General features: G+C 43.3%; 1 protein-coding gene across 4 annotated transcripts in view; it reads right to left on the bottom strand.

The window, feature by feature from the left end:
• Positions 1-317: 317 nt before the first annotated feature.
• BACH2 (BTB domain and CNC homolog 2) overlaps positions 318-26,345 on the bottom strand; it is a 393,721-nt gene continuing 367,693 nt past the window's right edge. For all 4 annotated transcript variants that reach the window (XM_023742482.1, XM_023742480.1, XM_004388416.2 and 1 more), the window contains 3 exons: positions 23,404-25,008; positions 10,703-10,909; positions 318-6,638 (listed from right to left, as the gene is read on the bottom strand). In XM_023742482.1, coding sequence (XP_023598250.1) covers positions 6,156-6,638; positions 10,703-10,909; positions 23,404-25,008 — 2,295 coding nt within the window. In that variant the 3' untranslated portion in view covers positions 318-6,155. The remainder of the gene's footprint in view (positions 6,639-10,702; positions 10,910-23,403; positions 25,009-26,345) is intronic.

Here is a 26,345-nt window from a genome sequence, read left to right as displayed (position 1 = left end):
GTTTAATGCCTTTTATCTACTTTCACAGGCACTAGGGAATTTTGAAATTCAGAGTTTAGGAAATACATTAGCATTATCAAATTTTTAAGACTTCTAATCAGATTAATCAGGTAGCAGACAGAGGTCCAAACTAGAGGAAGAGAAATTGCCTCTCTGGGCAAAAAGATTTCCTGAGGCTTCCGGCTCTGAAATTCGTTAACACAGGGATCAGCGGCAGAGAAAATCAGTTTACAATGCATAATGATCTGTCTTTATTTCATCAACAGAAATGGTGTCTAGACAAAATTCAGTTAACACTAGCAATTCAATTGAGTGAATTTTTTTTTTTTGCACAATAGTGTATTTACAATGAGTAAATGAAGTTTCCATTCATTAGTTCATAGCAATGCTTTTTTCCAAAAAGGTAAAAATTCTTAGTTACAGAGAATAAGCATCAACAGCCATTTCATTTTTACAATAAAAACCACAAGAAAAACCACAATCACTTAGAAAAAAAAACAATAAGCCTAAGAACTAGTACAATAAAATGATGCATTGAATTAAGTTACATTAATCGCATAGAATCTGTGTAAAAAGTATGTAGAAAAACACCTGATGTAACCTGTTACAGTCATTGACCAGTTATGAGAGGTACAGAGGGTTATACAGGTAGATATGTGTGAAAACTGTCCGTATTGTTCAACCTGGGGAGGAAGAGAAGAGGGGCTGCAGCCCCTTGCATACACTGAGAAGACCCTGTTTTGAATATGGCCTCTGGAGTTTGTAAGGCATATATTAGAGGTGCACTTGCATCCGACTGGTTCTGGAACAAATTTTCATTGGCTCTCCTGGCCTCAAAAGCAAAGGTGGTGCTTGCCTTGAATGGCTCACTGTGTCTACAAGCACCCAAAACTCCCGAATGCATTTGGAATCTTCCTGATCATGTGTAGAAGTGGCAGGGCTTTTACGTCAGAGCGCAAATGGGCTCTCTCCTGCAAAATGCACTCTGTTAGGACTCAAGTGGAGGTCGCCCACTGGCCTCAGACATGTTTTGGTAGACTTAGCATCAATCTGTGGGAAGAACCCTCTTTGTCCAAGTCCCTTCACTCTTTCCTGATATACATGTCCCATTGTCCCCAAGGGAGCATTTGGCACTGAGTGTGAGTCTACCTGAAATGAATGGTCTTGGTGCACTTCTGCTTCTAAGAAGGGCCACTGTTTCATCTGAGGTCAATAAACTGGAATGAAAATGAAAGAGTTGTTTCTCCATTGCTTGATAGCGAAATGCACACACCATGTCACGACATTAAATCAAAGCTACAAAAGTTGGCCTCTGCAACCAAATGGATATTCTTCACAAAGTGGCAGCATCATTTTCATATTACAATTAAAATGCACTAATACTCATTTGATATAAATATTATCTACCAGGATGGAGTGTAGGAAAATACTATACACTTATTTTTCTTTGCAAGTAATGTTTTTGCACCGTCGGTTGAATAATTTATCCTCAATCTGCCACAACAGTCTTTTCTATATACAAATACTACTTGCACACACCATGTGTGTGCAAATATATTCCATTCTACAGCATCAATGTTTGATGCCTGGGTCAGGAGATGGCTCGGGCAGTATTATAAACATACACCTTGTACACAGAGCGCCTCTAGGTACACAGACTTCCTGTACGAATACCAACTCCACACAGGGCATTGCACTGTGGACTGACTTGCCAGAAATTGAACCTACAAAAGAATCCTCCATTTTGGAAAGAAACACTAACTCACGATACAATGAACAGCTTTATTCTTAAAAACAAAAATCTCATCCCTTAGTCTATTTACAATGCTTTGAAAACAAAACTTGATTCTAGCTCCCTTGCAGACCTAAGAGTCTCCTAAACTGTAGCAATAGTGGAGCAGTTTGAAGTTATTTATTAAACCGTTTCTAGTTTAAATGGGATATAATCTATAGAAGTAAGCAGCCAAACAGGGATTTGAAAATATTTTGCAGGCTTTTACTCATGCTGAGAGGATTATGTCACTCCGGAGGATGTGAAGTAGCTTCTAGGGGCAGGTCTTTGCAGTTTCTTAAAAGGCTTGTAATTTTCAAGACTTGTTTTGCTTCTTTGTCTTCTTTTCTAATGGCAATTTAAAGTATTCAAAGAGATTGTGTAGGTTTAGGCCTCTTGACAACAGCACCAAACTTCACATTATGCAAGCTTACCTTTTGGCCACTCCCATGAAGTCATCTAGCTAGTCCCAGCTCCCCTTTTCAAGGAGAAGTGGCAATTGGAATACATATTCACTACCCTTTTTTTACTTCCTTGGAAAAGCAATACAAGGATTAAATCCAGAATTATAGTGCATCTTAAAAGCAGCATACCTTTAGAAAGACAGTTAATAAATTACTTGTACATTATACAAAATACCATTTTATACTGCAGCATCACCTCTGACGCCTGAGTCATTGTTTGTTAGGGAACCTGGAGGAGAAGTAGCAGGATGGCCTAGTCACTTTGTCAGCCTTTTTTTTTTTTTTTTTTGCCTTTTTGCAACTATTTTGTTCCAGAATCAGTATGTAACAAAGTTTGATTTTATTCAAGGCACCCCCAGATAACACAAAGAAACAAACACACAGCAAAGCACTCACCTGCCCAAAGCCTGACAAACCTGAATGAAGTGAAGATGTCTGGAAACACAAGTAGAACAAAGGCAGATCCAAGGGGAGGACAGCATTCAGGTGGGATGTTAACTACTCACAGAGCCACCTCCACTGTCTCTGCTGTCACCGGGATCCCCCTAAGAAGTCCACAGTTACAGGGTCCTCTACTTCATATGGAAAACCAAAAAAAACCTGTTGCTATTGAGTTGATTCTGACTCATAGGGACCCTATAGGACACAGTAGAACTGTCCCACAGGGTTTCTGAGGAGCGGCTGGTGGATTTCAACTGTCGACCTTTGGGTTTGCAGACATAGCTCTTAACCACTGCGCCACCAGGGCTCATTTTGTAATGAAGGACCCTTAAAAGCACAACTAAATGTCACTGTTCTGTGCAAACATTATTCTTTGCTGTTAACTTGCTTTTCCTTTTCATAAAAGACATGGGGTTGACTAAGGGATCCCAGGGAAAGGAGATAGGCTGGATTTTTACATCCTACTTGAGGCAATTTGGATCCTGGCCCCCAGCTGGTCATCCCTTTGAATCAGCCCAGAGATAATTCTGACAAGCACATGGTTCCAAGTGGTAAAAGACACAGACATGTCACATAAGCAATTGCACAAAGCCAGTCACTGTTCATGGTGAATAATGCATGAAATAATAACTTTTAAAACACCTTTAAGAACTTGAAAGACAGTTTTTTTTAAGAGCAGTGTTTTTAACCAGTTCCCACAGCACGGGTGTGGTTGGGCATGAGGAAGAAAAGCGAGGCAAGGGTTGGTGGCAGGAGGATGTGGGCTGAGCTAGGGTGGAGAGAAATAAAGAGGTCCCGCCCCACTCGGAAATTGCGGCAGCACAAGGTCTGTGCGGATTGAACAACAGAAACTAGAGGAAATGGACGGAATGTGGTCAAGACTACCAGTTGCACATGAGTTGTTACCAGGGCAAAGCATGCCCAGGAAGCTGGTTTGGACCTGGTTAGCGTAAGAGCAGAAAACATTCTTCTGTAAAGAAGGAGAGGAGAGGTCACTTAAAAAAGGCAACAAAATAGTTAAAAAACAAAATACTGTTGGCTGACTCCTCCACCATAACACAAGCCTGTGAAGTATCATGTGATTCACATTGAATTTTAAATTCCAGCTGTCACCAGTTTTCCACAAAGGCAAACCTTATGGTGAAGCCCAGAACTGCTCTACTAGGCCAAGACATTCCACATCCGTAATAAACACGTCATCTTGAACACAGAGCTTTATCAAAATCTGTCTCAGACAAGCACGCATGCGCACACATACACACACGAGGAAAAACAAAAACCCAGAGGCAGGTTTTAAAAGTGGAACCATTTTCAAAGAAAAGCCTTTTTTTAAAAAAAAATCCTATCGCATGAACCAACAAATTTCTGGCATTCACACCTATTTAAACATTTAGCGCTTATATTTTGTACAGAAAAAAGTTAATAATACTAAAACATATGTTACTATGATTTCACTTCTTGCCTACATCATATACTAATTTCCCCTCTTTTTACATGCAGCTTTAATATTGCCCAAACAAAAACAATGGCACAAATAAAGAAACAAAGTCAACCATCTAATCCCCACTACCCACCACCCCATCCCCACATCAAACTGTTCAAGACTCCTGCACAGCCAGGCTGGAGGGGCCCATGGGCTGCTCAGCCAGACAGACCACTGGAGGGAGGGAGCTGAATCCTCCTTCCCTGCTGCAGAATCCCGGGGCACACCTTGCTGTAAACACACCCCGGAATCAAGGGAAGCTGCTCTCGGTGGGTTGCAAGGCAACCAGTATTGCAGCAAGAGAAGAAAGTTACCAAAAGGTGAGGGTAGGTGTGTGTATGTGGGGAAGGGGGTAAGAGGGTTCCTGGCATATCTTGTCCAAAGCCTCAGAATGAAATCAGCCTTCAGGCAAGAGACCAGGGGAGAAACCGCAGAATTCAACTCAAAACATTTGCAGAAGGAAGGGAGACAAAAAAACGCTTTTGCATGTGTCAGGGACAGACTTCAGGCTTGCACCTGCCCTACTCTCTCCTACTCTGGGCAAGCTGTACCAACCCGCGACCACCACTTAAAGGCAGGATCTGAGGAACCTCGATTCAAAATCTCCAAGGTGACGTGTCCTGGGAGGTTGATCCTGGGCAGGGAAGCTGAGTGGCTGGTCAGTCAAGTCCTTCAAAGAAGGTCCTACTGCACAACACTTCCAAGAGCAAGCAGTGGCCTGACAAAGTGTTGAAATGAATGGGACTGACTCCCTGGGTGAGAAAACAGTTCTAACTTGATTTCTAGGGGCCAATGCCTGCTGAATTCTGGTATAAAATCATGGATTCCTGCTCTGCTGATGCACTTTTGAGTGAGATGTTCAAATTCTCTCCCCACTTAGGAATCTGAACATCTAGCATCAACGCTGAACTTGTCTGCATTTAAACTTTCTTAGGGAAAGGTGGAGAGGAGGTGAAATATAAAAATATTCAAGCAGATTATTGTCTATACATCATAGGATGAATTCATTATTTGGCAAGATTGTTTTTTCCTACATAATTATCACCTGAGTGCTTTTAATTAGCTAAAAACGTTTCACTTTTTAACTAAAAGCAAAGAGTATACAGTATACTTGAGTTATACTGAAGTCACAACTTCATTTAAGAAAATAGGTTTGACCCAAAACTCAGTGCAAGTGGCAAAGTTGACCATTACTGTACAGTATCTGCAAGAAAATCAACAAAAAAACCCAACCCATGATGCTCAAATGACAGACACCATTTGGTGGTGCCTAAACCAAACCAAACAAAAAAGGTCTGAAATAAAACTCCGCTCCCCCAAAATGTTTCCAACATTGAATTTTGTCCATAAATAAGTACAAATTGAAATTCAACTGTGAAGCAAGAAAAAATGACCTTGTTAACAGTTACCAAACTAGTTCTAGCATCAAAGACAAAAGAAGAGGAATGTTGGAACCTGTTTATAAATGAGAAATGAAGTTTCCAGTTTTAGGATGAGAAAATTGAGGCATGCAGGACTTTTGCATATGGAGATATATATATATATATTTTATATATATTATATATAATATGTACAGTCTAGCTATAAAACTTTGATGTGTATAGAAGCTGTCTTCAATGAAAAAAATTGAACATTCAGAAGAAATTCCTGAGATAGGGTTTGTGACATGGGCCACTGAGAAAAAAACATCCGTGGTTGGGTCCTAGAGGTGTTCTAGTCTATCCCTGTTAAGACTGAAATTAACCCACAGACAGACAGTGTGGCCACCGCTGTCTTTCCTTGCCTGAGCAAGGGGTAGCACCATTGTAAAGGTAACTATACATCACTCCTGCTTGAAGAGAGGAAGGAATACTTAGAAACAGTATTGCTGCTAAGACTGCTGTAGTGTGCACCAAATGGTTCTTCGTTCTTCGGGACAACAGATGAACAGCGCCCAGGCTGATGGAAGAACACCTGGGTGGGAGAGGCGTGAGAATTGCAGGGCAGGTCTGAGTCACTAGGTGTAGTCTTTTCTGGGCTGTTCGTCAGTTGTACATTTATCAGTCATTTCCTGGCAGAAGTCCACGGTCACCGTTTGGCCCCTGGGTTCAAGAGGAGGAGCTCTCTCTGAGAAAGTCCCTGGTTCAGGGCCTTCCAGCCTCCTTCCAGAGGTACAATTCTCTGAGGCATTGCTGGGTACCCATGGGACAGCAGGGGGCGCTGCACCCTGCTCCAGGCAGCAGGCCACGTTTTCCCCCATCGCACACTGCGAGGCTGCAAGGTTCTGCTCAACGCCTAAGGGCGCAGGGTTAATACTGGAGGCAGTGGGGAGATCCACGGGTCTCAGGACAGGGCAATACCGGTGCAGGGCCTGGATCTGCTCGGGGCTCTGGATATCTCGGCAGACTTCCTGGGAAAGGCAGGAAAAGTTGTCCAGCAGTTCCCCCATGCATGCTTTCAGTTGATTCCTCTCTGACAACAGTTTCTCCTTCTCACACACCTGGACAACAGAGACAAAAGAGAAGGATGGATAGGGCCGAACTGGAGGACCCAAGACCTTGTTTCTGGGGCTTTTCTAACATTTGTTTTGCATCCCACATTATAATGTAACTCATGAATGACTAGGTCAGGACCTAGAAATTAAAAAAACTAAACAAAACTGGTGGCGCAGTGGTTAAGAGCTCAGCTGCTAATCAAAACGTCAGCAGTTGGAATCCATTAGCTGCTCCTCTACTCTGTCCTATAGAATCAGAATAGACTCAAAGTAGACTCAAAGGCAACTGGTGTGGTTTATATATATATATATATATATATATATATGTTTATATATGAAGCCTGGATACATCCTTCTGCCAAGTCTCCCATCTGAGTAGCCCATGTGGATGTGCTGCTGATCTCGACACCCTCCCGATGGCATCTCTTTATCCCTCCCGCTCAGGCCTGGACAAGTGACCAGAAAATTCACCACTGACCAAAAAACTGCAGAGTCTTCACATTCTGGTTTTCTGGAATTTGGGGTTTGCAGAGAATCAACTGGAAACCTCTCAGTCCCAAACCCTGCGGCTGAAAATCTGCTAAGCTGCCATTTTTGAAGGTCAAAAGTAATTGACCATTATCAGTTCCACAGGATTTGAGTTAACACTAGCAGACTCTTTCACCTTTGCAGCAGAGCAGACTGCACATGATGGATTCTCTTTAGGACAGTCAACTCCTGTGCACCGATTCTCTCTGGACAGAGGAAGGGCAGGCAGAGGTGTGGAGACTGAGCCCTTATACTAACCCAAGGTATCAGACTTTTTCTCTCTTAAACAAATCCCACATATGCTTGTGTTACTAAAACTCATCACCCCATCCCAGAGATGAATGTAGCCACTAGAGAGGAGATTAATTAAAGGTTTTGGTAAGTAGATCGAAGAAACTGCTGAGCTAAAACCAGTCCGTACCATCCATATTTAAGTCAAGTGAAGAGATGGGGAGGTTCCATGCGATGAAATGGATGGAGAAACTGGACATCTGAAGCAGCATGAGCAAGGGTGGGCTGGAGGGGTGAGGAGAAGATGGGAGAGAGGAGCAAGCACACAGACATGCAGAAAGGCTGGGTCTCCCACACGGGAGCTGCACGTGCAGTGAAGCAAATGCAATCTGGCAGGCGGTATGGGCATGTGTGTCTGAGAGAGAGATTTACATGGGAAAGGGCACCTGCTAAAATATTTATAAATTGATCAAGAAAACATGTTTTAAAAATGAAAAATAAACAGATGTACAAGTGCAACTTGAGAGAAATACATTATGCAAGTTTGCAAAAGCTGAGTGGCATGCACTAGACTGAGTGGGAGTGGGGAGATGGTATGCTGCCGGCTGTGTAGGGCAGGACCCTACAAACTGTGTGTAGAGTGACTCTGAGGATTGTCCCAGGCAAGACCCTGTGGGCTGTGTGGGGCAGAACCCTGTGGTCTGTGTAGAGTGGGACCCTGTGGGCTGTGCAGGGCGGAACCCTGTGGTCTGTGTGGAGTGGGACCCTTAAAGCTGTGCAGGGCAGGACCCTGCGGGCTGTTAGGGTGGGACCCTGAGGACTCTGTGTGGGGCGGGGACCTTGCCTGGTGGAGGCGGAAGCTGCCCTTGCCTTCCAGCACCATCCCTGCCACTCAAAGCAGGAGTGTGTACACAGCACCCTCCTGGGGGTGGCGGATAAGAAACAAAACACATACTGGGCGGTCTCCTTGGGAAAAAATCTTACACATGTGGCTATGCACTCTGGACCACTCTAACTGTAACTTGGCAATCTGCAAAGTAGGGGGCAACATCCCTTAGCACCAGGAGAGGAATCCCAGACTCAACTGCCACATCACCTTAGCCAAGGCACCAATCCCTCCACGCCTACTCATCTGTAAAATGTTCGGGGCCACTTTCTAGGGGGAAAGCAATGGGGAGCGATGTGCAACAGTGCTTCCTATTTCTGCAGAAAACATGAGCGATTAGAGTTATTCTACCACCTGAAGAGGAGCGCCAGGACAGTAATTACCACTAGAAGAGTGTTAAGACCCTGAAGACTCTCACCTGGTGCTTGGCTCAGCCTTGCCTGGTTCCCTACCCAAGCCCAGCAGGCTTTCAGAAGACCCACCCCCACCAGCAGGAATGTGTTACTTTATTATGAGGCTTATGTTAATTTGTTGCTGTGAAAACAACATTCAAGAAAAATTTGGAAGAAAAAAAGAAATTCATAACCCATCACCAAAATAATCACAATTTCCAGTAAATTTTAGGGCAACAGACATTTCCTAAGAGTCTACAATGGACACTGGAGGTTCAGAGATGATCAAGACTCTGTCATTGTCCTTGAGGAACCTATAGTTTAGGGATGGGAGTAGAAGGGAGGCGGACACATAAACAGATAATTCAAGACTAAGGAGCCCTGGTGGTGCAGTGGTTAAGCGCTCAGCTGCTAACCGAAAGGTCGGCTGTTTGAAGCCACTAGTCGCTCTGTGGGAGAAAAGACCTGGTAATCTGCTTCTGTAAAGATTATAGCCTAGGAAACCCTATGGGGCAGTTCTACTGTGTCCTACAGGGTCGCTATGAGTCGAAATTGACTTGTCTGCAGTTGGAATGTGCTAAGCACTAAGCCAGAGGTCAGGACAGGGTTTCAAGGGCAGGTGCTCAGCCAAACCCAGAGACTCAGGGAAGGCAGGATTCCTGGAGAGGTGACATTTGAGCTGACTCTTAAAAGAGATAGTTGGGAGAGAAAAAGACGGAGGAAACAACACAGGCACAATCACAGTATGAAACAGCAGATCAGGTTGTTGCTTCAGGCAGTTTGATTCTATTAGGGGAGGGAAGGGGAAGGTGGTACTGGAGGGGTAGCTACAGACTGAATCATGGAGGACATGATATGTCTCGTTAAGGAGCTTGGGTTTTATTTTGTAGGTAATGGGAGCCACTGAGCATGGGCAGATTTTCTCTGCTTGGTTGGTGTTAAAAAAAAAAAAAAAATTTTTTAAATAAAAAAAGACCCCAAGGTCCAGGACTATCTTGATTAATGTGTACCATTTTCTTGTGCTTTTCAAACGTCTAATCTTTGCTCTTAGGTTCTAATTGGGACGGAGGCTTACCATGAGGCAAAGGATTCCTGCAAATAGTCTGAGGACCCAGGCTTAGATTATAATTGCGTTATGCGGTCTTCCTCTTCTTCAGCTTGACACAGACATGGCACCTGAGGTTGCTTTCCAGTATTTGGTCAGCAGAAAGGTCGAGCTGAATGAGGTGGAGGTGGTTACCTTCAACAGTACAGTGTGGAGCCAGAGACTACCTGGATTTACTTCCTGTAGCTCAAGGTCGCTTATCAAGGTGAAGAGCCCCCAGTACGAAGGAGTTTGGGAGTTGGGAGCTTGCTCCCTGAGACAAAACACTCCCAGACATGGGAAGAGATGAAAGCCAATTTGAGGAGGAGTGGCAAAATCAGGGACCCTGGGGCTGCAAAGAGCTTTAGAAGATCATGTGGCTGGGTCCCTGCCTTGCAGTAATAATGTGTCCAATCTCTACCTTACACTCTTCTGCTGAAAGGCAGGAGAAAGCAGAGGTAAAAAACACAGGATATGGAATCAACTGGGTTTGCATTCAAGCTCCACCACATACTAGGAAATTATTAATCTCTGTGCACTGTAGTTTCCTCCTCTGTAAAGCGGAATAAAATGGTATCTACCTCATAAGGTTAATGTAAGGGTTAAATGTGATGACCCACAAAAACAGTTCAGAATAATGCCTGGTCCATATATGCATGCATTCATACGTGGTTAGCTATTATAACCCATGGATTGGAAAATTAAAAAAAAGGAGTGCTTCGATATGTATGGCTGAAGAGTAGAAAATATTGACATACTATTACACACCTGTACACACAGGCATTTGCAGACATAAAGCTATTACTGCTGTTGAGGAAGTTGTTTAAAAAGAAACCCAAACTTCCCTGAAGGGTGACCCTTCTGTCTACGTCTACAGCTTTCACTATAGTAACTTTACATTAGACCTGGTCACTTCAGTTTGCTGGCTGCAACAGGCTAGTCAACTCACCAATTTACGGATTTCACATTCTAAATTCTGAATACAGTCCAGTTTTCTCTTTCGGCAGCGCTGGGCCGCGATGCGGTTCTTGCTGCGCCGTCGGACATCGTGAATGAACTCTAACTGTTCTGAGCTTAGCTTGTGCATCTTAATCATCATCTGGAAATCGTTCCTTGGAAGATCTGTGATTTGATCTACAGGAAAAGGAAGTTTGACCTGAAACCAAGAATAACAGACTATGACTATGACAGCTGGGTTATAGTTTTAATTCTGGCAGGTGGAACATCAAAAAAATGCTAAAATTTCTTTTTTTAAAGAAGATCAAGCAATATGGAAACCACTGAAGGCAAGCAATGATTACTTCTTTCAAACATAAATAAGATGTAACATTTGAATAATCAAACAAAACATGAATACACGTATCACAATGTGCTATCATTCTTGAGATCTCTGAAGCAAATGGCATGGAAAATACTGGAAAATGAGTAATTTTTCATTGCTGTAGCAATTTTGTAACAAGGAGTCTGGTCCTATATTTACTTGAAACTTAGTTCCAGAAGACATATGGCCTCAATTAAATAAAATTACAAGTTATAGACTTGAATGAAGGGAACATCCCATATCTTGACGATGCTGGAAAGATAAAACAATCAAGATGATTCCTAGTTACAACAGTGTAAGGGAGATATATGGAGATCAGCTTTAATAGACTACACCAGCATGGGCTGGGAGTCAGAAGAACTGAGCTTTGGTCCTTCTACCAGACATGAGGCCTCAGGCAAGATATTTTACCTCTCTGAGGCTCAATTTTCTTCTCTGCAAAATGGGGCAATCTTTTTGGTCTGCAGTTCCATATACCCGTTGCTGTTGAGTCAATTCCAACTCATAGAGACCCTATAGGACACATTAGAACTGTCTCATAGAGTTTCCAAGGAGTGCTTGGTGGATTCGAACTGCCAACCTTTTGGTTAGCCATAACTCTAAACCACTATGCCACCAAGGTTTTCCAGTTCTATGTAAGTGTTAGAAGTTATGGCAGATTGTGTTTTCCAAAAATGGCCACCTCATCTCACACATTCTTTTACAACATGATATTGACATTCCTCCATCAAGAGATGAGGTACACGTTACTGTTTCTGGACCAATAGAATGCAACAGAAGTAGTGGTGTGTAACTTTTGAGGCTAGGTAATAAAATGCCTGCAGCTTCCTCTTTGACATCTCAGATTGTTCACTCTGGAGAAATAAGCTGCCATGCCTTGAGGACACTCAAGCAGCCCTTTGGAGAGGCCCATGTGGAGAGGAACTGACAACCCCAGCCAACAACCAGCAGCAACTTGCAAGCCATGTAAATGAGCTGCTTTGGAAGTGGATTCTCCAGCCCCAGTCAAACTTTCAGATGACTGTAGCCCTAGTCAATATCTGACTTCAATTTCATGAGAGATCCCACACCAGAACTGCCCAGACAGGTAATCCCCAAATTCCCGACTCATAGAAACTGAGAGATGTTAAACGATTATTGTTGTTTTAAGCCACTAAAGTTTTGGGGTTATTTGTTATGTATTAATAGATAAAAAATGTGGGTACTATTTACCTTGGTAGTGGTTAAGCGCTATGGCTGCTAACCAAAAGTTTGGCAGTTCAAATCTACCAGGTGCTCCTTGGAAACTCTATAGGGCAGTTCTACTCTGTCATATAGGGTTGCTCTGAGTTGGAATTGACTTGATGGCAATGGATTTTGGGTTTTTATTTACTCTCAGGAAGATTCCTACTTTTAAACTCTTGACAAATCAATGCAAATCCACATTATCCAAAGAGAGAACATAATCTCTACAGGGATGGATCTGCGTCCTTCCTATATTCTGTTAAATACTTGGTTTACAAACATGTGGCATGTTAGAAATATTAAAGACTAGCAGCTGATGAAAATGAGCACATGTAACAGCCACTAGCACAGAAGGTGAGAAATGGAATCAACTGCTGAACCGAACACAGGCCTGCACCTTCCAGCGGGTTGTCTCTACTCTTTCCAAGGCTCTTGCTGACAATGAAGTGACTTCTGAGGCTAGGTAATAAAAGGGTTCAGTTTTCTGATGGAACAGGAGAAAAGTGGGGTGCAGAACTCAAATTCTAGTAAAACGACCAGACTTAAAGGTCTGACTGAGACTGGAGGAACCTCGGAAGACATGGCCCCCAGACTCTCTGTTAGTCCAGAACTAAAACCATTCCCGAAGCCAACAATTCAGACAAAGATTAGACTGGACTATGGGACATAAAATGGTACTCGTGAAGAGAGTGCCTCTTAGTTCAAGTAGATACATGAGACCAAATGGGCAGCTCCTGTCTGGAGGTGAGATGAGAAGGCAAAAAGGGATAGGAGCTGGTTGAATGGACACGGGAAATCTGAGGTGGAAAGGAGTGTGCTGTCACATTACAGGGAGAGCAGCTAGGTTCACATAGCAATATGTGTATAAATTCTTGTGTGAGAAACTAACTTTAACTGTAAACTTTCACTTAAAGCACAATTAAAAAAAAAAAAAAGTTCAGTTCTGGTCCTGTTTCAGAAGCTCCTGGAAAAAGGAAGATCATGTGCTGCTAGGCCAAGAGACAGTGTTTCCCAGCTCTGATTGCTTAATTATTGCTTATATTAGAGTCTGTTTTAGGTAGATCGGAGCTCTGGTGGTGTAGCGGTTAAGAGCTGGCTGCTAACCAGAAGGTCGGCAGTTCGAATCCACCAGCTGCTCCTTGTAAACCCTATGGGGCAGTTCTACTCTGTCCCATAGGGTTGCTATGAGTTGGAATCAACTCATAACAACGGGTTTTTGTTTGGTTTTAGGTAGACCAGCAGATGGCACTATAAATCTAAAAACTTCCTTTAAGCTCTAGCACAGCGCTGTCCAATACCAATATAATGTGAGCCACAAATGTAATTAAAAATTTTCTAGCAGCCATATTTTAATAAGTACAAAGAAAGAGGTGAAATTAATTTTAATAATATATTTTACTTAACCCAATATATAACAAATATTTTCAACATGTAATCAATGTAAAAACTTGTTCGTGAGATCTTTTACTTATTTTGGTGTCCAATTTTCAAAATTCAAAGCACATTTTTTCTTTTACACTCACAGCACATCACAATTCAGACTGGCCCCATTTCAAGTGCTCAACAGCCACGTGTGGCTAGTGACTACTGTACCGGACAGCACAGCTCTAGAAGACCGAACAAATGGACTTGAGTGAACCTGAGTAACCAGAAAGATGGAAGATCTAGGGTTAGCTAATCAAAATATTTCTGGGTGAAAGCAACCCCTCTTCAGCATTTGTATGCTGCTCAGATTGCTGCAGTGTTAAATCTGTGTTCTTCAAGGGAGTGATGATACAGACATTTTAACCTAAGCTAAGGCTTTTCCTTGGTTGCATCAGATGCAGGCAGACATGAGTCCAGATCCTGGCATTTTTTACTAGTTAATCCACATGCACAAAGGCAAACATACTAAATGATCATCTGACTTTTCTGTGGCTGGGTGCAACTTCTCTGTCAGATCACTTCATCACTATGAGCGTGCTTGATGTGGCATTTGCTGAAGCCTCCCAATGGGTGCTCTGATGCAACTTCCACATGGTGAACTCTGCCCCATGACACCTGTAAAATTTTGGCCAAAGAAAGCAAAATCGCAACAGGGCACATTACACCACTCTCAGTTCAGCCTGACTCCAACTGCTAAAGACAGGAGCCAGGACAAACAGCCCCTTGTTATGGGCCCGGGAAAGGGCTTTGTCCATGGGGCTGTGTTTGCACAGGGCTTATAATGATATGAAAGAATGTTTGATTTCTCTTTTATACTCTGTGGATAACAAACAGACACTCAGATCCTGGACGGAGCCTAAATAACACAGAGGTCTGTCTGTTAGAGACACGGATGTTTCAACACCAGGCAAGAGCCTTGTTTGCACAGCAGAGGTTGTGGCACTTCTGGGGCTTGTGGAGTTCCCCGCTCTGCTGACAACAAAGCAATCTGCTTCTGCTCTAAATTGTGTTTACTTATTTTCAGAAAGAAAATATACCTATAGCTTAGGCCACAGGGAAAGTCAAAAGGGCTTCTATACTAAGAGCTACTGTATTTGAAATCATCCAGACAGCGAATATAAAACACTAGGGAAACAGGACAGAGGATTGACAGGAAAAAGGAAAAATCAACAATGCTAGTTTCAAAGTCCTCAAAGCAGAAGGCCATAAAGAATTACAGCAGAGCTGTTGCAACTCAAGCTGCTTTTTAAAAAAGGTCAAAGGAAAGGAAAATAGTCAGCTATAGACTTTCTTCCATGTGAAAAAAACTCAAAAACCCCTTGTTTCTTTCTAAAAGGTTTTGTTTCCCCTCTAGAAAGGAAGACTTTACATTGACTAACAAAAGGGGAGCCCCTAAAGTGTTCTTGGAAAGGCACAGTGATAGCTTTATCACACTCATTTATGACTTTCAGAGTAAGTTCCAAGCACATGGGCATCTTCCCTGGAGGTCCGAAGCAACCACTGACCCTTCAGTCCTCTCATGAAGCTTGAAGAACATTCCACTCACAGGCTCCTGGGCACCCAAATGTTCTCCCCCCAAAAATCAGTTGCTGTCAAGTAGATTCTGACTCATGACAATCCCATATGTTTATCAGAGTAGAAATGCACTTCATAGGGTTTTCAATGACTGATTTTTTTGGAAGTAGATCTCCAGGCCTTTCTTCCAAGTACCTCTGAGTAGACTTGAACCTCCTACCCTTTGGTTAGCAGCTGAGCACGTTCACTGTTTGCACCACCCAGGGACTCAGGGCTAAAAAGTCAGACAAAGAGTTCTGACCTTGGAAAGCCAAAACAAATCCCTTTCTTCTGGTGAGTTATTATAGCCCAAATAGGCCCAATAAGGCTTAACATCTTATTTATCATCTCTACACACACTTGTTCTTCCAGGATTTTACTTCTCAGCACTGGCCTGCTTTTCATCCCCTGGACTCTCGTAAACAGTGCAAAATGCCCAACTTGACAAGACGATGAGTCCTGCCAATCATCAGCATCACCTGTCAGAATGGCTTCCGATTATATTCAGCCCACCACGTGCAGCTTCAGTTAAGTAAGCTGCAAATACAGGTAAGGGCACATGCGCTTTGCAGGGGCTGATTTCTCTGTTTGCCATGGGGCTGCTGCATAGGTATTGTTGGCCCACCACTCTGGTTCTCAGTAGAGACTCAGAGTCAAGGGCAGCCATGAGTCAGCAGGCCAAGGGCTGTACTGGGCACTTTGGGCCGGTGTCACAGGTTGCGTAATATGTTCCTGTTGATTTTACCCAGCCCCAGCAAAGTGGTGACTCTTCTCTTCCCTCTGGAGCACGGCAGGAGGAACAGGACCAAAGGATACTTTTTAGCACTGTAACTGCACCACCCTGCTAAGTATTACCCAAGGGAGGGTTAGACCTTCTGGAGACTCCAGCTTTTTAACAGTGACATGGATGATCCTTGCAGTGTACTGAGGGGCCTCTGGCCCCAGGGGATGACAAAGGGTGGGAGGAAGCTACGGCATCTGGACGGTGAATGAAACCTTATTATGCCTCCTTGTGTGCTGTCTGCACCGGTGAGATGCAGGGCTGAACAGAAGATGCCACAGGCTGGAAGCTGGATGCCAGCTCTTTGCCAGCTCTCCCTTCTCACCAAGCAGAAACCAGCTCTCCACTTCTCTCCCCCTGCCAACAACTACTCCCCATTCTGCAGCCAAAACCATCATCCTCTTGCTCTCAATTAAAAAAAAAAATCATTTCAACATTTCTTAAGAAGTATAACTTTTCAGAAAATTCAAATACGAGAAAAGAAGGGAAAAAACATTCCCCACCCCCAAACCTGTGGATTTCCCTGTGATCTTTGTTCTCTCTGCATATCTTTTAAAGAGTTGTCATCAGACAGTGCTATTTCTATCTTGCTTCACCGTGCCCTCTTAACACACATTTCACTTGCCTGGTGTCTTTGATTTGCTGTGTGTGGGTTACTGGAGAAGAAGGATGGAGCTGCAGATTTTGTAGGAAAAGCCGAAAACAAGCATTTATTTCCTCCAGAAATCCCAGTGGAAGACTGATTTGTGAATATTTTTTCCTATTTCTTTTCTTGGTTTCACTACCAGATGTTGAGTAGAAACCGCAGGAAAGAAAAGGACAGGGTCAATCTGACAGAACACTCTGAGGCAACTCATGAGCCTTTAACACCTATGCTCTTACAATACCCTCTGATCCCTGTGAGTTATCAGGGAGGGATCAGGGCACCCCTTGGAATGGTGCTAGCACTGGAATAGCCAGCTCAGGGAGATGCCAATGACAAAATCTTCCCTCCCAGACTAAGAAATGTTTCCTGCACAATTTCTTCTGCCCTCTCTTCTCTGGAACTGTTTCTGGAATAAACACAGGCCACCTGGGATCTAGTCATGATTCTGCAATTAATTAGCTGTGTCATCTCAGGCAGACCATTCATTCTCTCTGCTAAAGTTCTTTGAGGATCTGTGAGTCAGAGGAAGATAATACCTGCCCTACTTAGCTTACGTGGTGCAGTGGTTAAGAGTTTTGGCTGCTAACCAAAAGGCTGGCAGTTTGAAGCCACCAGCCACTCCTTGGAAACCCTACGGGACAGTTCTACCCTGTCCTATAGGGTTGCTATGAGTTGGAATCAACCTGACGGCAACAGGTTTGGTTGGTTTTTTTACTTAGCTTACAGGGTTGTTAGGAAGAATAGAATTGCATCATAGATGGATAAAGTGCTTTGAAAAGCTTGAACTGCCTTACAGATATGAGGTTATTATTAATATTATTATTTCCACTGATCAACCCTATCTTTCCTTGTCACGTAGTCTCCTCTTCCAAACATCCAGCATGCTCTGGTGCTCCACATGCTAAGAAAGTTTCTTCTATAAAACATGAAAACACTGTTTTAATTAGAAATACGGCTGAATTCTATGCTACCCAGCAAGGTCTTTTTATTTAGCAGAAGCCAGACACAGGCATTTCTAAAAGCATGTCTGATTCACTGAACTACAAAAACAACTGTAAAAATTTTACATACAAAAGTTTCTGGAAGTCAGCATTGGAATGGGAAGTGTTGGACACAGCTCTTTTATCCTATAACATTTCAGTTTTTGCCCTAGACCTCATCTCTCTCTGTCTCTCTCACACATACACACACATACACCAAAAACAAGTCCAATTTATCAATGCCTTTAGCTGTGCAAATCAACTGTCTTTCCAGTGCTTCTTTACTAAAACCTGCAATTAATTAGAAATGCTTGAGTATGAAACTAACCAAGAAGCTTACTATCTGGAAGATGCTTGTGACTTTTCTATAATTTTCAAATTTTATAAATGAACCTACCACTTCACATCCACTGGGATGGTAATAATAAAAGGATGAACAATAACTAGTGTTGGTGAGAATGTGGAGAAATTGGATCCCTCATGCCCTGCTGTGGGATTAAAAAATGGTATAGCCACTCTGAAAAATAGTCCGGCAGTTTCTCAACAGGTTAAGCACAGAGTTACCTACCACGTGATTCAACAATTCTACTCCTAGATACATACCTAAGAGAATTAAAAATGCATTTCCACACAAAAACTTGCTCACAGCAGCATTACTCATAATAGCAAAAAAGTGGAAACCACCCAAATATCCATCAAGCAATGAACGGACAAATAAAATGTGGTATATCCATACAGTGGAATATTATTTGGAAGAATAAAAAAGAACGAACGTTGAGAACACTATGCTAAGTGAAAGAAGCCAGACACAGAGGCCATATATAGGATTCGATTTATATGAAATGCCTAGCATATGGAGAGCTACAGAGACATAAAGTGGATTAGTGATTGCCTGGGGCTGAGGGGAAGGGGGAATGCAAAGTCATTACTAATGGGTATAGGGTTTCTTTTCGGGGTGATGAAATGTTCTAGTAATTGATAGTGGTGATAGTTACAGAACTAAAACCCACTGAACTATACACTTTAGAAGGGTGAATTTTATGGTATGTGGATTATATATCAATGAAAAAATGAACCTGTATTATATATATCCATTGCCGTCAAGTGGATTCTGACTCATAGCTACCCTATAGGACACAGTAGAACTGCCCCATAGGGTTTCCAAGGCTGTAATCTTTACGGAAGGCAGTCTACCACATCCTCCTCCTGCGGAGCAGCTGGTGGGTTCAAACTGCCGAGCTTTTGGTTAGCAACCGAGCACTTAACTACTGTGTCCACGGGGCTCCCTGCATTAGATATATGTATATAAAATTCAAATTACAATACATAGAAATGAAACTTTCCCTATTCTTACTCCCCTCAATTTTCCTTCCATTTTTATCTTATTCTCTATACTGCATTTATTGTTTATAACATGTTTAGTTATGAAACAAACTAGGGCCTTTTAAGGCATATTGTTTTGTGACTTTCTTTCCACTTAATATGACTTATTTATTTTTTCATCATGTGAAGTAAGAAAAAAATTCCCAAGCTGATTTCTTAAGTAATACAGTAAACCCAGAAGTCATAAAGAAAAAGACTGATAATTTGACTGCATAAAACTTAAATTTTTTTACACAACAAAGATATCATAGAATAAAACTAGAAGAAAATATAGGCAACATTTATGAGACAGGGTTAATATCCCTAATATTAAGGGTTTAAAGTTCCTAAACACTGATTTTAAAAAAAGCAAACAAACCAAAAGAAAAATGGGCAAAGACATAAACAAGCAATTCACAGAAAAGGAAATGTAAACAGTGAATAAACAGAAGAAAAGACGTTAACCCCATTAGTAGTCAGGGAAATGCACAATGAGTCACCATTCTTTGTCCATCAGATTGGCAAAAATTAAAAAGACTGGTAACAACTAACGCTGGCAAGAGCAGGGGGAAATGGACACTCAAACTGCTGACAGATAAGTGAATTGCTACAACCTTTTGGGAAAGTAATCTGGTAGTATTTAATAATTGGGCATAACCTTTAACCTACTAATGGGACTCTACCCCACAAAAATAAAAGTATTACTACTAAAGATATGTTCACAAAAAATGTTTATTGCAGCAATATTTAGAAGAGGGGAAAAAACTGGGAACAACCAGAATGTACGTTGATAGGTGATGGCTGAATAAATTGTGCATTTATGGAAATAATATTAAAGAAGCAGTCGTTAGCCCTATAATGATTAACCTAGAGGCATGCACACGGTAGACAGCTATGTGAACAAAGCAAGTTGCTGAGTAATTATATGGTATAATGCCATTAAAAATAAAACATAAACCCCTATAATGTGATCATGCTTGTATATTACTGTAGGCACACAGAGAAAGCCTGTTAAATGTGGTATGTTAGGGGCTGGGTATGCTGTACTTTATTATTTAAAAAAAGTATTTTTAAGAAGCTGACTGTTGATAAAGGAAAACACTGTGCTTATGTAAGCTATCTTCAAAGCTAACAGTTAAGAAAGATGGAGAAGAATTCAATGGAAGTGTTACTTAACATGGCATAACTAGAACATCTTATAGAATACAAGGTATCTAACACTTGTTTGACCTGATGTTTGGCTCCTTATAGAGCTGGAGGAAGACAGATTGGGAAGGAGTATGGACCCATCAGTCTGAGATATCAGACTGGTGCCCAGCAAGACAGAGAAACAAGAGAAAGGCACCTGGGCTTCATATAAAAGCAGATCAAGGCAGAATCAGCTCTATCTCCCTTCTTCATTAATGCTTTGCATAACTGGGTGCCTCTCACAGAGGGAAATGAAGAAACATGTTTTTATTTAGTCCTATTGACATCTAATGCTTTTTAGATTGAGTTGTCACTGCTCTAGCTAATTGTAGAAATCCTGGCTCCATGAGATAAGCAGGCAATAATAGCTAGGACGGAGAAGGCACTCAATAGATATTGGCTTCTTCTGGATCAGTTCAGGAAACAAAATTATGACTCAAATTGCAAAGGATCTGCCTATGTCATTACTGGGAACAACAATTCTATCAGGGTCAAAGTAACTCCCAAAGGCATGTCATCAACTCAAAGAGGAGGCTGTCTCTAAGGAAGTCACACTGAGTCCCTGAGACAGTTCTTGGAAAACCTAACCACCTCTAGAAAAAGTATAATGCCAACTTGGGAACAACCTTAGCTTTACTATAGCTGTTGCTGTTGTTTGGGGCCAGCAGGTCAATTCCAACTCATAATGACCCCATGGGAGAGTAGAACTGCCCCATAGGGTTTTCTAGGCTGTAATCTTTATAGGAGTGATTGCTAGGCCTTTCTTCTGCAGTGCTGCTGGGTAGGTTTGAACCACCAATCTTTCAGTTAGCAGCTGAGCACTTAACTGTTTGCACCACCAGGGCGCCTGTCCAAAATGTACTACTGAGAGAGGCTACAGGTGATTTCTGAAATGTGGAAAGCCTTGGCAAATGTCTGTTTTTCAGAAATGTAAACAAAAGATTGTTTTTGAGAAGTAAAAATTAAAACTTAAAAAAAATCTGCAATAGTTTTGCAGAGGAGACTAGTCCCGTTAATGACTATTTTATGAGTTGAATGTGTCCTCTTTTTAATTGATTAAACTATTTTCAGTTCTAAGGTAGACAAATGACATGGCCTGAACACAGGAAAAACACATGTGCTTTTGTTGGTGGCTTTTAGTTCTAAAAAGTGACTTTAAGCTCTCTTTTGGGATACAGAGGGGTAAAAGGAGATTTATGTGATACTGACAGTTTCTTGAACGTATATGCAAATGTCATAAAAACAGCTCTTTTCAGCTGACTGGTGGGGCTCCTCTTTAGGGAGAGAGAAAAACAAAGACGAGGAGGGATTTGTCCTGCTGACTATAACGAGGAACTGACCCAATGACTGGGCTTCTGCATTAGGCATGCTCATTAACAGTTTCAGGGGACAAAACAAAACCTTACAAAGTTGTGGTCAGAGAGAAAGAATGAATGAGGAGAGAAAGCAACCTTTTGCCTTTTGCCCAAAACCTCAATCTACTGGAGTCAGGGATGCAGAAATGAGTTTGGCTTGGGACACTGGGCATAGCCCTCCATCCCAAGTCTCAGGGAAATATGGGGTATTTGATTGGGAGTAGTTCCCCTTCAAATTTCCTTTCTGACTTTTTAGCTAAATTAAATCATTTCAGTATTTTTCTTTCTCTGTTTTTGTTAGACAGTAACAGAAGAGCAGGGTCCAGACTAGCCAGCAAAGAAGAAGTGACCACAGGGTATTTTTGCAGCCGGCACAGTGAGCTTTGGAATCTCTTTTCAAAACATATGCAAACTAAAACCTCATGTGCTTCTTGTCAACCTTGCAGAGTCTGAATAATCCACATGTGGCTCTGTGAGAAGCCACTTCACCCCATGCGGCATTTCTGCTGTCTGGTTTGGTTAACAGCCTCTACTTTACCAGGGACTGGTGTAAATGGTTAATGTTCTTGGCTCCTAACCAAAGGTTTGGAAGTTTGAGTTGTCAGAGGCACCTCTGAAGAAAAGCTTGACGACTACTTCTGAAAAATCAGCCATTGAAAACCCTATGGCGCACAGTTCTACTCTGACACACATGAATCAGGGTCAACTTGACAACTGGTTTAACTGGCTTAATACCCAGGGAGCACAGAAGAGCAGTGAGGGCACTGGCTTAGTGAGGAACACGCTTCATTTCTTCCTATGTTTTGTGTGTGAACAGCCCTGAGGAGGGACTTCTGACTGAGTCGGCTCACTCTTGCTTCTGAGGCAGGTCTGAGACACAGGTGGCAGTCTCACATTACTTTCTTGCCAAATCACGACAGACCTCCCTTAGAGTCTTTCTAAGGAGCTGTCATGTTACTGGTGGAAGGGAAAACACGGGGGCTTCTATTCTTTTCTCTCAAGTCACGTAAGTCTTGCTCAGGCTATGGTTGGTGTTGCTCCTGTTTCCTCCTCTCCAGTAATGGCAAGACATTGAAGATTATTTGGGGATTTGTACCTGTAAAGCACTTTGCTTTCAGTGTGGACAAAAACCGCTACTTAATCCCACTACTCCTCAAAATGACTTCTCATCATTTGTGGGGAGCCTGGGAAGTGATCCATGATACAGTGATGTGTGACACTTCTAGGGTGCTTCTGCAGTGACCCTGGATCAGGACAGATGACAAGCTGTTCATAACCTGCCTCATAATAGATGTGGGACAGCCCTCGGGTCATCTGTTGACAAGGAAAACTTAAAGGGTGCTGGAAAAGCACCTGTTTGGTGTTCACCTATCTCATTTCAATCAATTTTGAAGGAGATTCTACATTTTCCTTCACACTGAAGGGGTGAAGAGCAGGATGAGGGTGTGGACTACGGCATCCTTTCAAAGCAGATGGAGGAGAAAGAAAGGGAGGAGGTAGGGGTGGGGTGGGGTGGGGATTTGAAGTGCTTGAGCATGCTTTCATGTATTAGACTGACTTTTTCCACTAAGTGGTTTGTCTCTGCTTATTGAGCACTGAAATCTAGATCAAATATCAAGTGCCTTCTAGGACAAAAGTGGTTAATTTGGAATCACCTTGAAGCATGCTGGCTCCCTGGATGGAGGAGGCAGTCTCTTTACTGTCACGTTTAATTAAGAACAATCTGGCAGTGGTGGGGGGCAGGGAGAGGTACACGGTCCACATAAAGGACTGAGAGACTGGGTCACATGCTTGAATTTATGTGGGTTCCCTACCTCCTGGCCCCTGTCCTGCACAGGACACGACTCACTGTCTGCTTCCGAGAACGATCCGGATTCGTCACTGGAGTTGGTTCCATAAGACTGCTCACATTTAATTTGGGGCCGGACTTGGTTGTACATTCCATCTCCCATCAGGCCTGGTTCCTGATGTTCTGTGGCAAGGAATCTGGCTCCCTGGGAACAGGGTGAGGAGGAGAACTCGCAGAGAGGGAGGCTGCAGGGCGAGCCCCCACTCCCGTCCTCTGCGTAAGAGTAGGAGGAACATGAGCTGGAAGTCCTGGTCCTGGTCTCCAAGGGGGGCGAGCGAGGGCAGACTTTGATTGGCACCGGGCAGCTGGTGTTGGGCCGCATCCTACCTGGCAAGTGGTCAGCCATCAGTCCGCCGTGGGAGTAGGCCTGCGAGCTGGGGAGGGACTGGCCAGCTCCTACCCACAGACCCTTTGGCACTGGCTCAGAGAGGTCTTTGTCCAAATTGCTCACCCCAGAATATGCATGCACCGCAGTGCTCACTTGGTCACAAGCGCTTGAGGAGAAGATGACACTTCTCCGGTCCAACTCTCCTTCCTGCTTACAGAGAGCCTCCAACCCAGGACCCTTGAGGGGCGACCCCATGGTGAAGTTGGATACGTCCTTCTGGCTCACGTGGGACTGTCCGTAATTCCCCGTGAAAGGGGTGTAGTCAGTTTTAAGGTCACCCTGAGTGATCCCCTTGTCAAAAGGGCATGCTGAACTCCTGGCAAAGTGCTGCTGAGATGTACTGGGTAAGCCAGACAGCTCCACACTTTTTGTTATACTGAATAGAGACCTTAAACAGGAGGGAGAGGACACGCTTCTGGATCTATCCAGGCAGGCAGCCCCGGCAGGGGTTGGGGGTGCGGTGGCAGCGGTGGGGGCGGGGCTGGGCTGTTTCTGGTCCATTTCTATATCCCCTCCTCTGTCCTTGACATCAGGCTCATCTCCCGACAGGCAGAGCGTGATGCTCTCTTCCTCGTTCTCTTCACTGGGCGGCTCACTTTTAATCTGCCCCATGGCAAGGCCTGGCTTGAGGCTGTTGCCAGAGTTATCTTCATTGAATGTGCTTGCAAAACCTGAGGTACTGTGTGATGATGCATTATAGACATTCTTGGTACATGCAAGCTGGTATTTCTTGTATCTGGGGTACTGTGTTAACGCATCCTTTTCTGAGCTCTCCTTGATGTCTGTGGGCACGTCAGACTCGGGCAGCAAGGCTTCTTCCTTCTCTGCTACCGGGACGGCAGCAGCGTCAAAGCTGATGGGGTCTGGAAGCATCTGGTCCCTGGCGCAAGCCATCTTAGCCATCTCCGAGTCCATCCTCTCCTCCTCCTCTTCCTCGTCTTCTCCCGCGGAGTTCTCATGGTCCTCATGCGGGCGCTGGCATGCGGTGTCCTTTCGGCACACAAACAGGCCATCCTCGCTGTTCAGGAGCTGGGTCTGCAGGAAGCTGAAGCAGGAGTCCTCCAGGTTGTGCATGCGCAGGAACTCAGCACAGCGGATGACCTCGCGGATGTTTTCTCGGCTGAGTAACAGCTTGGCAGTGTAGGCAAACTGTAACAGCGGCCCAAAGCCCCTGGCCGTGACCTGCAAAACAAACAGGGAAATTGCCAATGTTACCATCAGCACCGCTTTTGTCCTGAATCCCTCAACTGAAGCACGATAACCAGACAGTATTAATGTTTCAGAATAAAGACTGCAAAGGAGCAGTTAATCTCGTACTGGGTCAGCAATGGCTCTGCTTCCAATAATTAGTGCCTGTGTTTTGCATGCTACTGCTGTACTTTATCACGGCACAAGCAGAATTGAAAATAACCAGGGTTAAGTGGCTAAACAAGATGACAACAGGTTTACTGTTTACACTACCGAAATATCCTGGCAAAAACGCACAGTAACAATGGGAAGCCTATTAACTTGCCTCTGAATCAGTCCTGTTGAGAGCCATCCTACATAAGGGGTGAGTGCTGTGACACTTCTTGGCAGTTCACTCTAGCCAAAGAAAGTATTATAGTTTTCTTGTCAACCACCACGCTGGCAACATGGCCTTGTTGAAAGCTGAAAGTCCATGGGGTTTAAAAACAGTTTTTCATCACTTATAATTTTTAAACCAAAAACCCAAAAAACCAAACCCGTTGCCACTGAGTCGATTCCAACTCATAGTGACCCTTTAGGACAGGGCAGAACTGCCCCATAGGGTTACCAAGGAGCAACCGGTGGATCTGAACTGCTGACCTTTTGGGTTAGTAGCTGAGCTCTTAACTGCTGCGCCACCAGAGCTACAGAATTTTTAAAGAGATGCTAAAACAACTCCTGTTTTTCTCATTCATCATGGTGTCTACTTGGGACTTTTCAGTAATCGTGTCCTATCCGATCTTATAATGATACCAGAGATGATAACAACCAAAAGCCATGTTCTGGAAAAGAAATGAACTCCTGGCTCATAAAGAATTGGGGGTGGGGGTGGGGCTACAGAGCTAAATAAACCAGTTGTCATTTAAATGGTTGAAGCTGCTGAGTGGCACAGGACATGGGCTATTCCCTTCCCTAATTATTAGCAGCAGCTTTGCTATGCAGCTGTCTTTTCTGGTAAATCTTCAGGGACTAAGCCTACTGTCATGTGCTGCTCATCCATTACATTTTACACAGATTGAAAATGTGCTATTTATGCACGGCCTGCGCGCATGTGCGTGCAGGCACACACAGAATGACTTAGACAATTAAAAATATGTTGCCTAAGGCCAATTGTTTTTCAGATGGAAATGGATTAAGCTTGCTGGTGTTCAGGATTGGCTTCCTTACCCTGCATGCAAAAGCACCCACCTTCTAGGTTCTTGAAAGCACTGCTGACCCCATAGGAAGGGGAGGCATGACTATGAATTGTGTGCAAATCAAATGAAAATGGCAATCATGGGGTCCTTGCTGAA

Source organism: Trichechus manatus, unplaced genomic scaffold (genome assembly GCF_000243295.1).
Source record: "Trichechus manatus latirostris isolate Lorelei unplaced genomic scaffold, TriManLat1.0 scaffold00211, whole genome shotgun sequence".
In the NCBI taxonomy this organism is placed as follows: Eukaryota; Metazoa; Chordata; class Mammalia; order Sirenia; family Trichechidae; genus Trichechus; species Trichechus manatus.
This window is presented reverse-complemented; position numbering and strand designations above follow the sequence as displayed.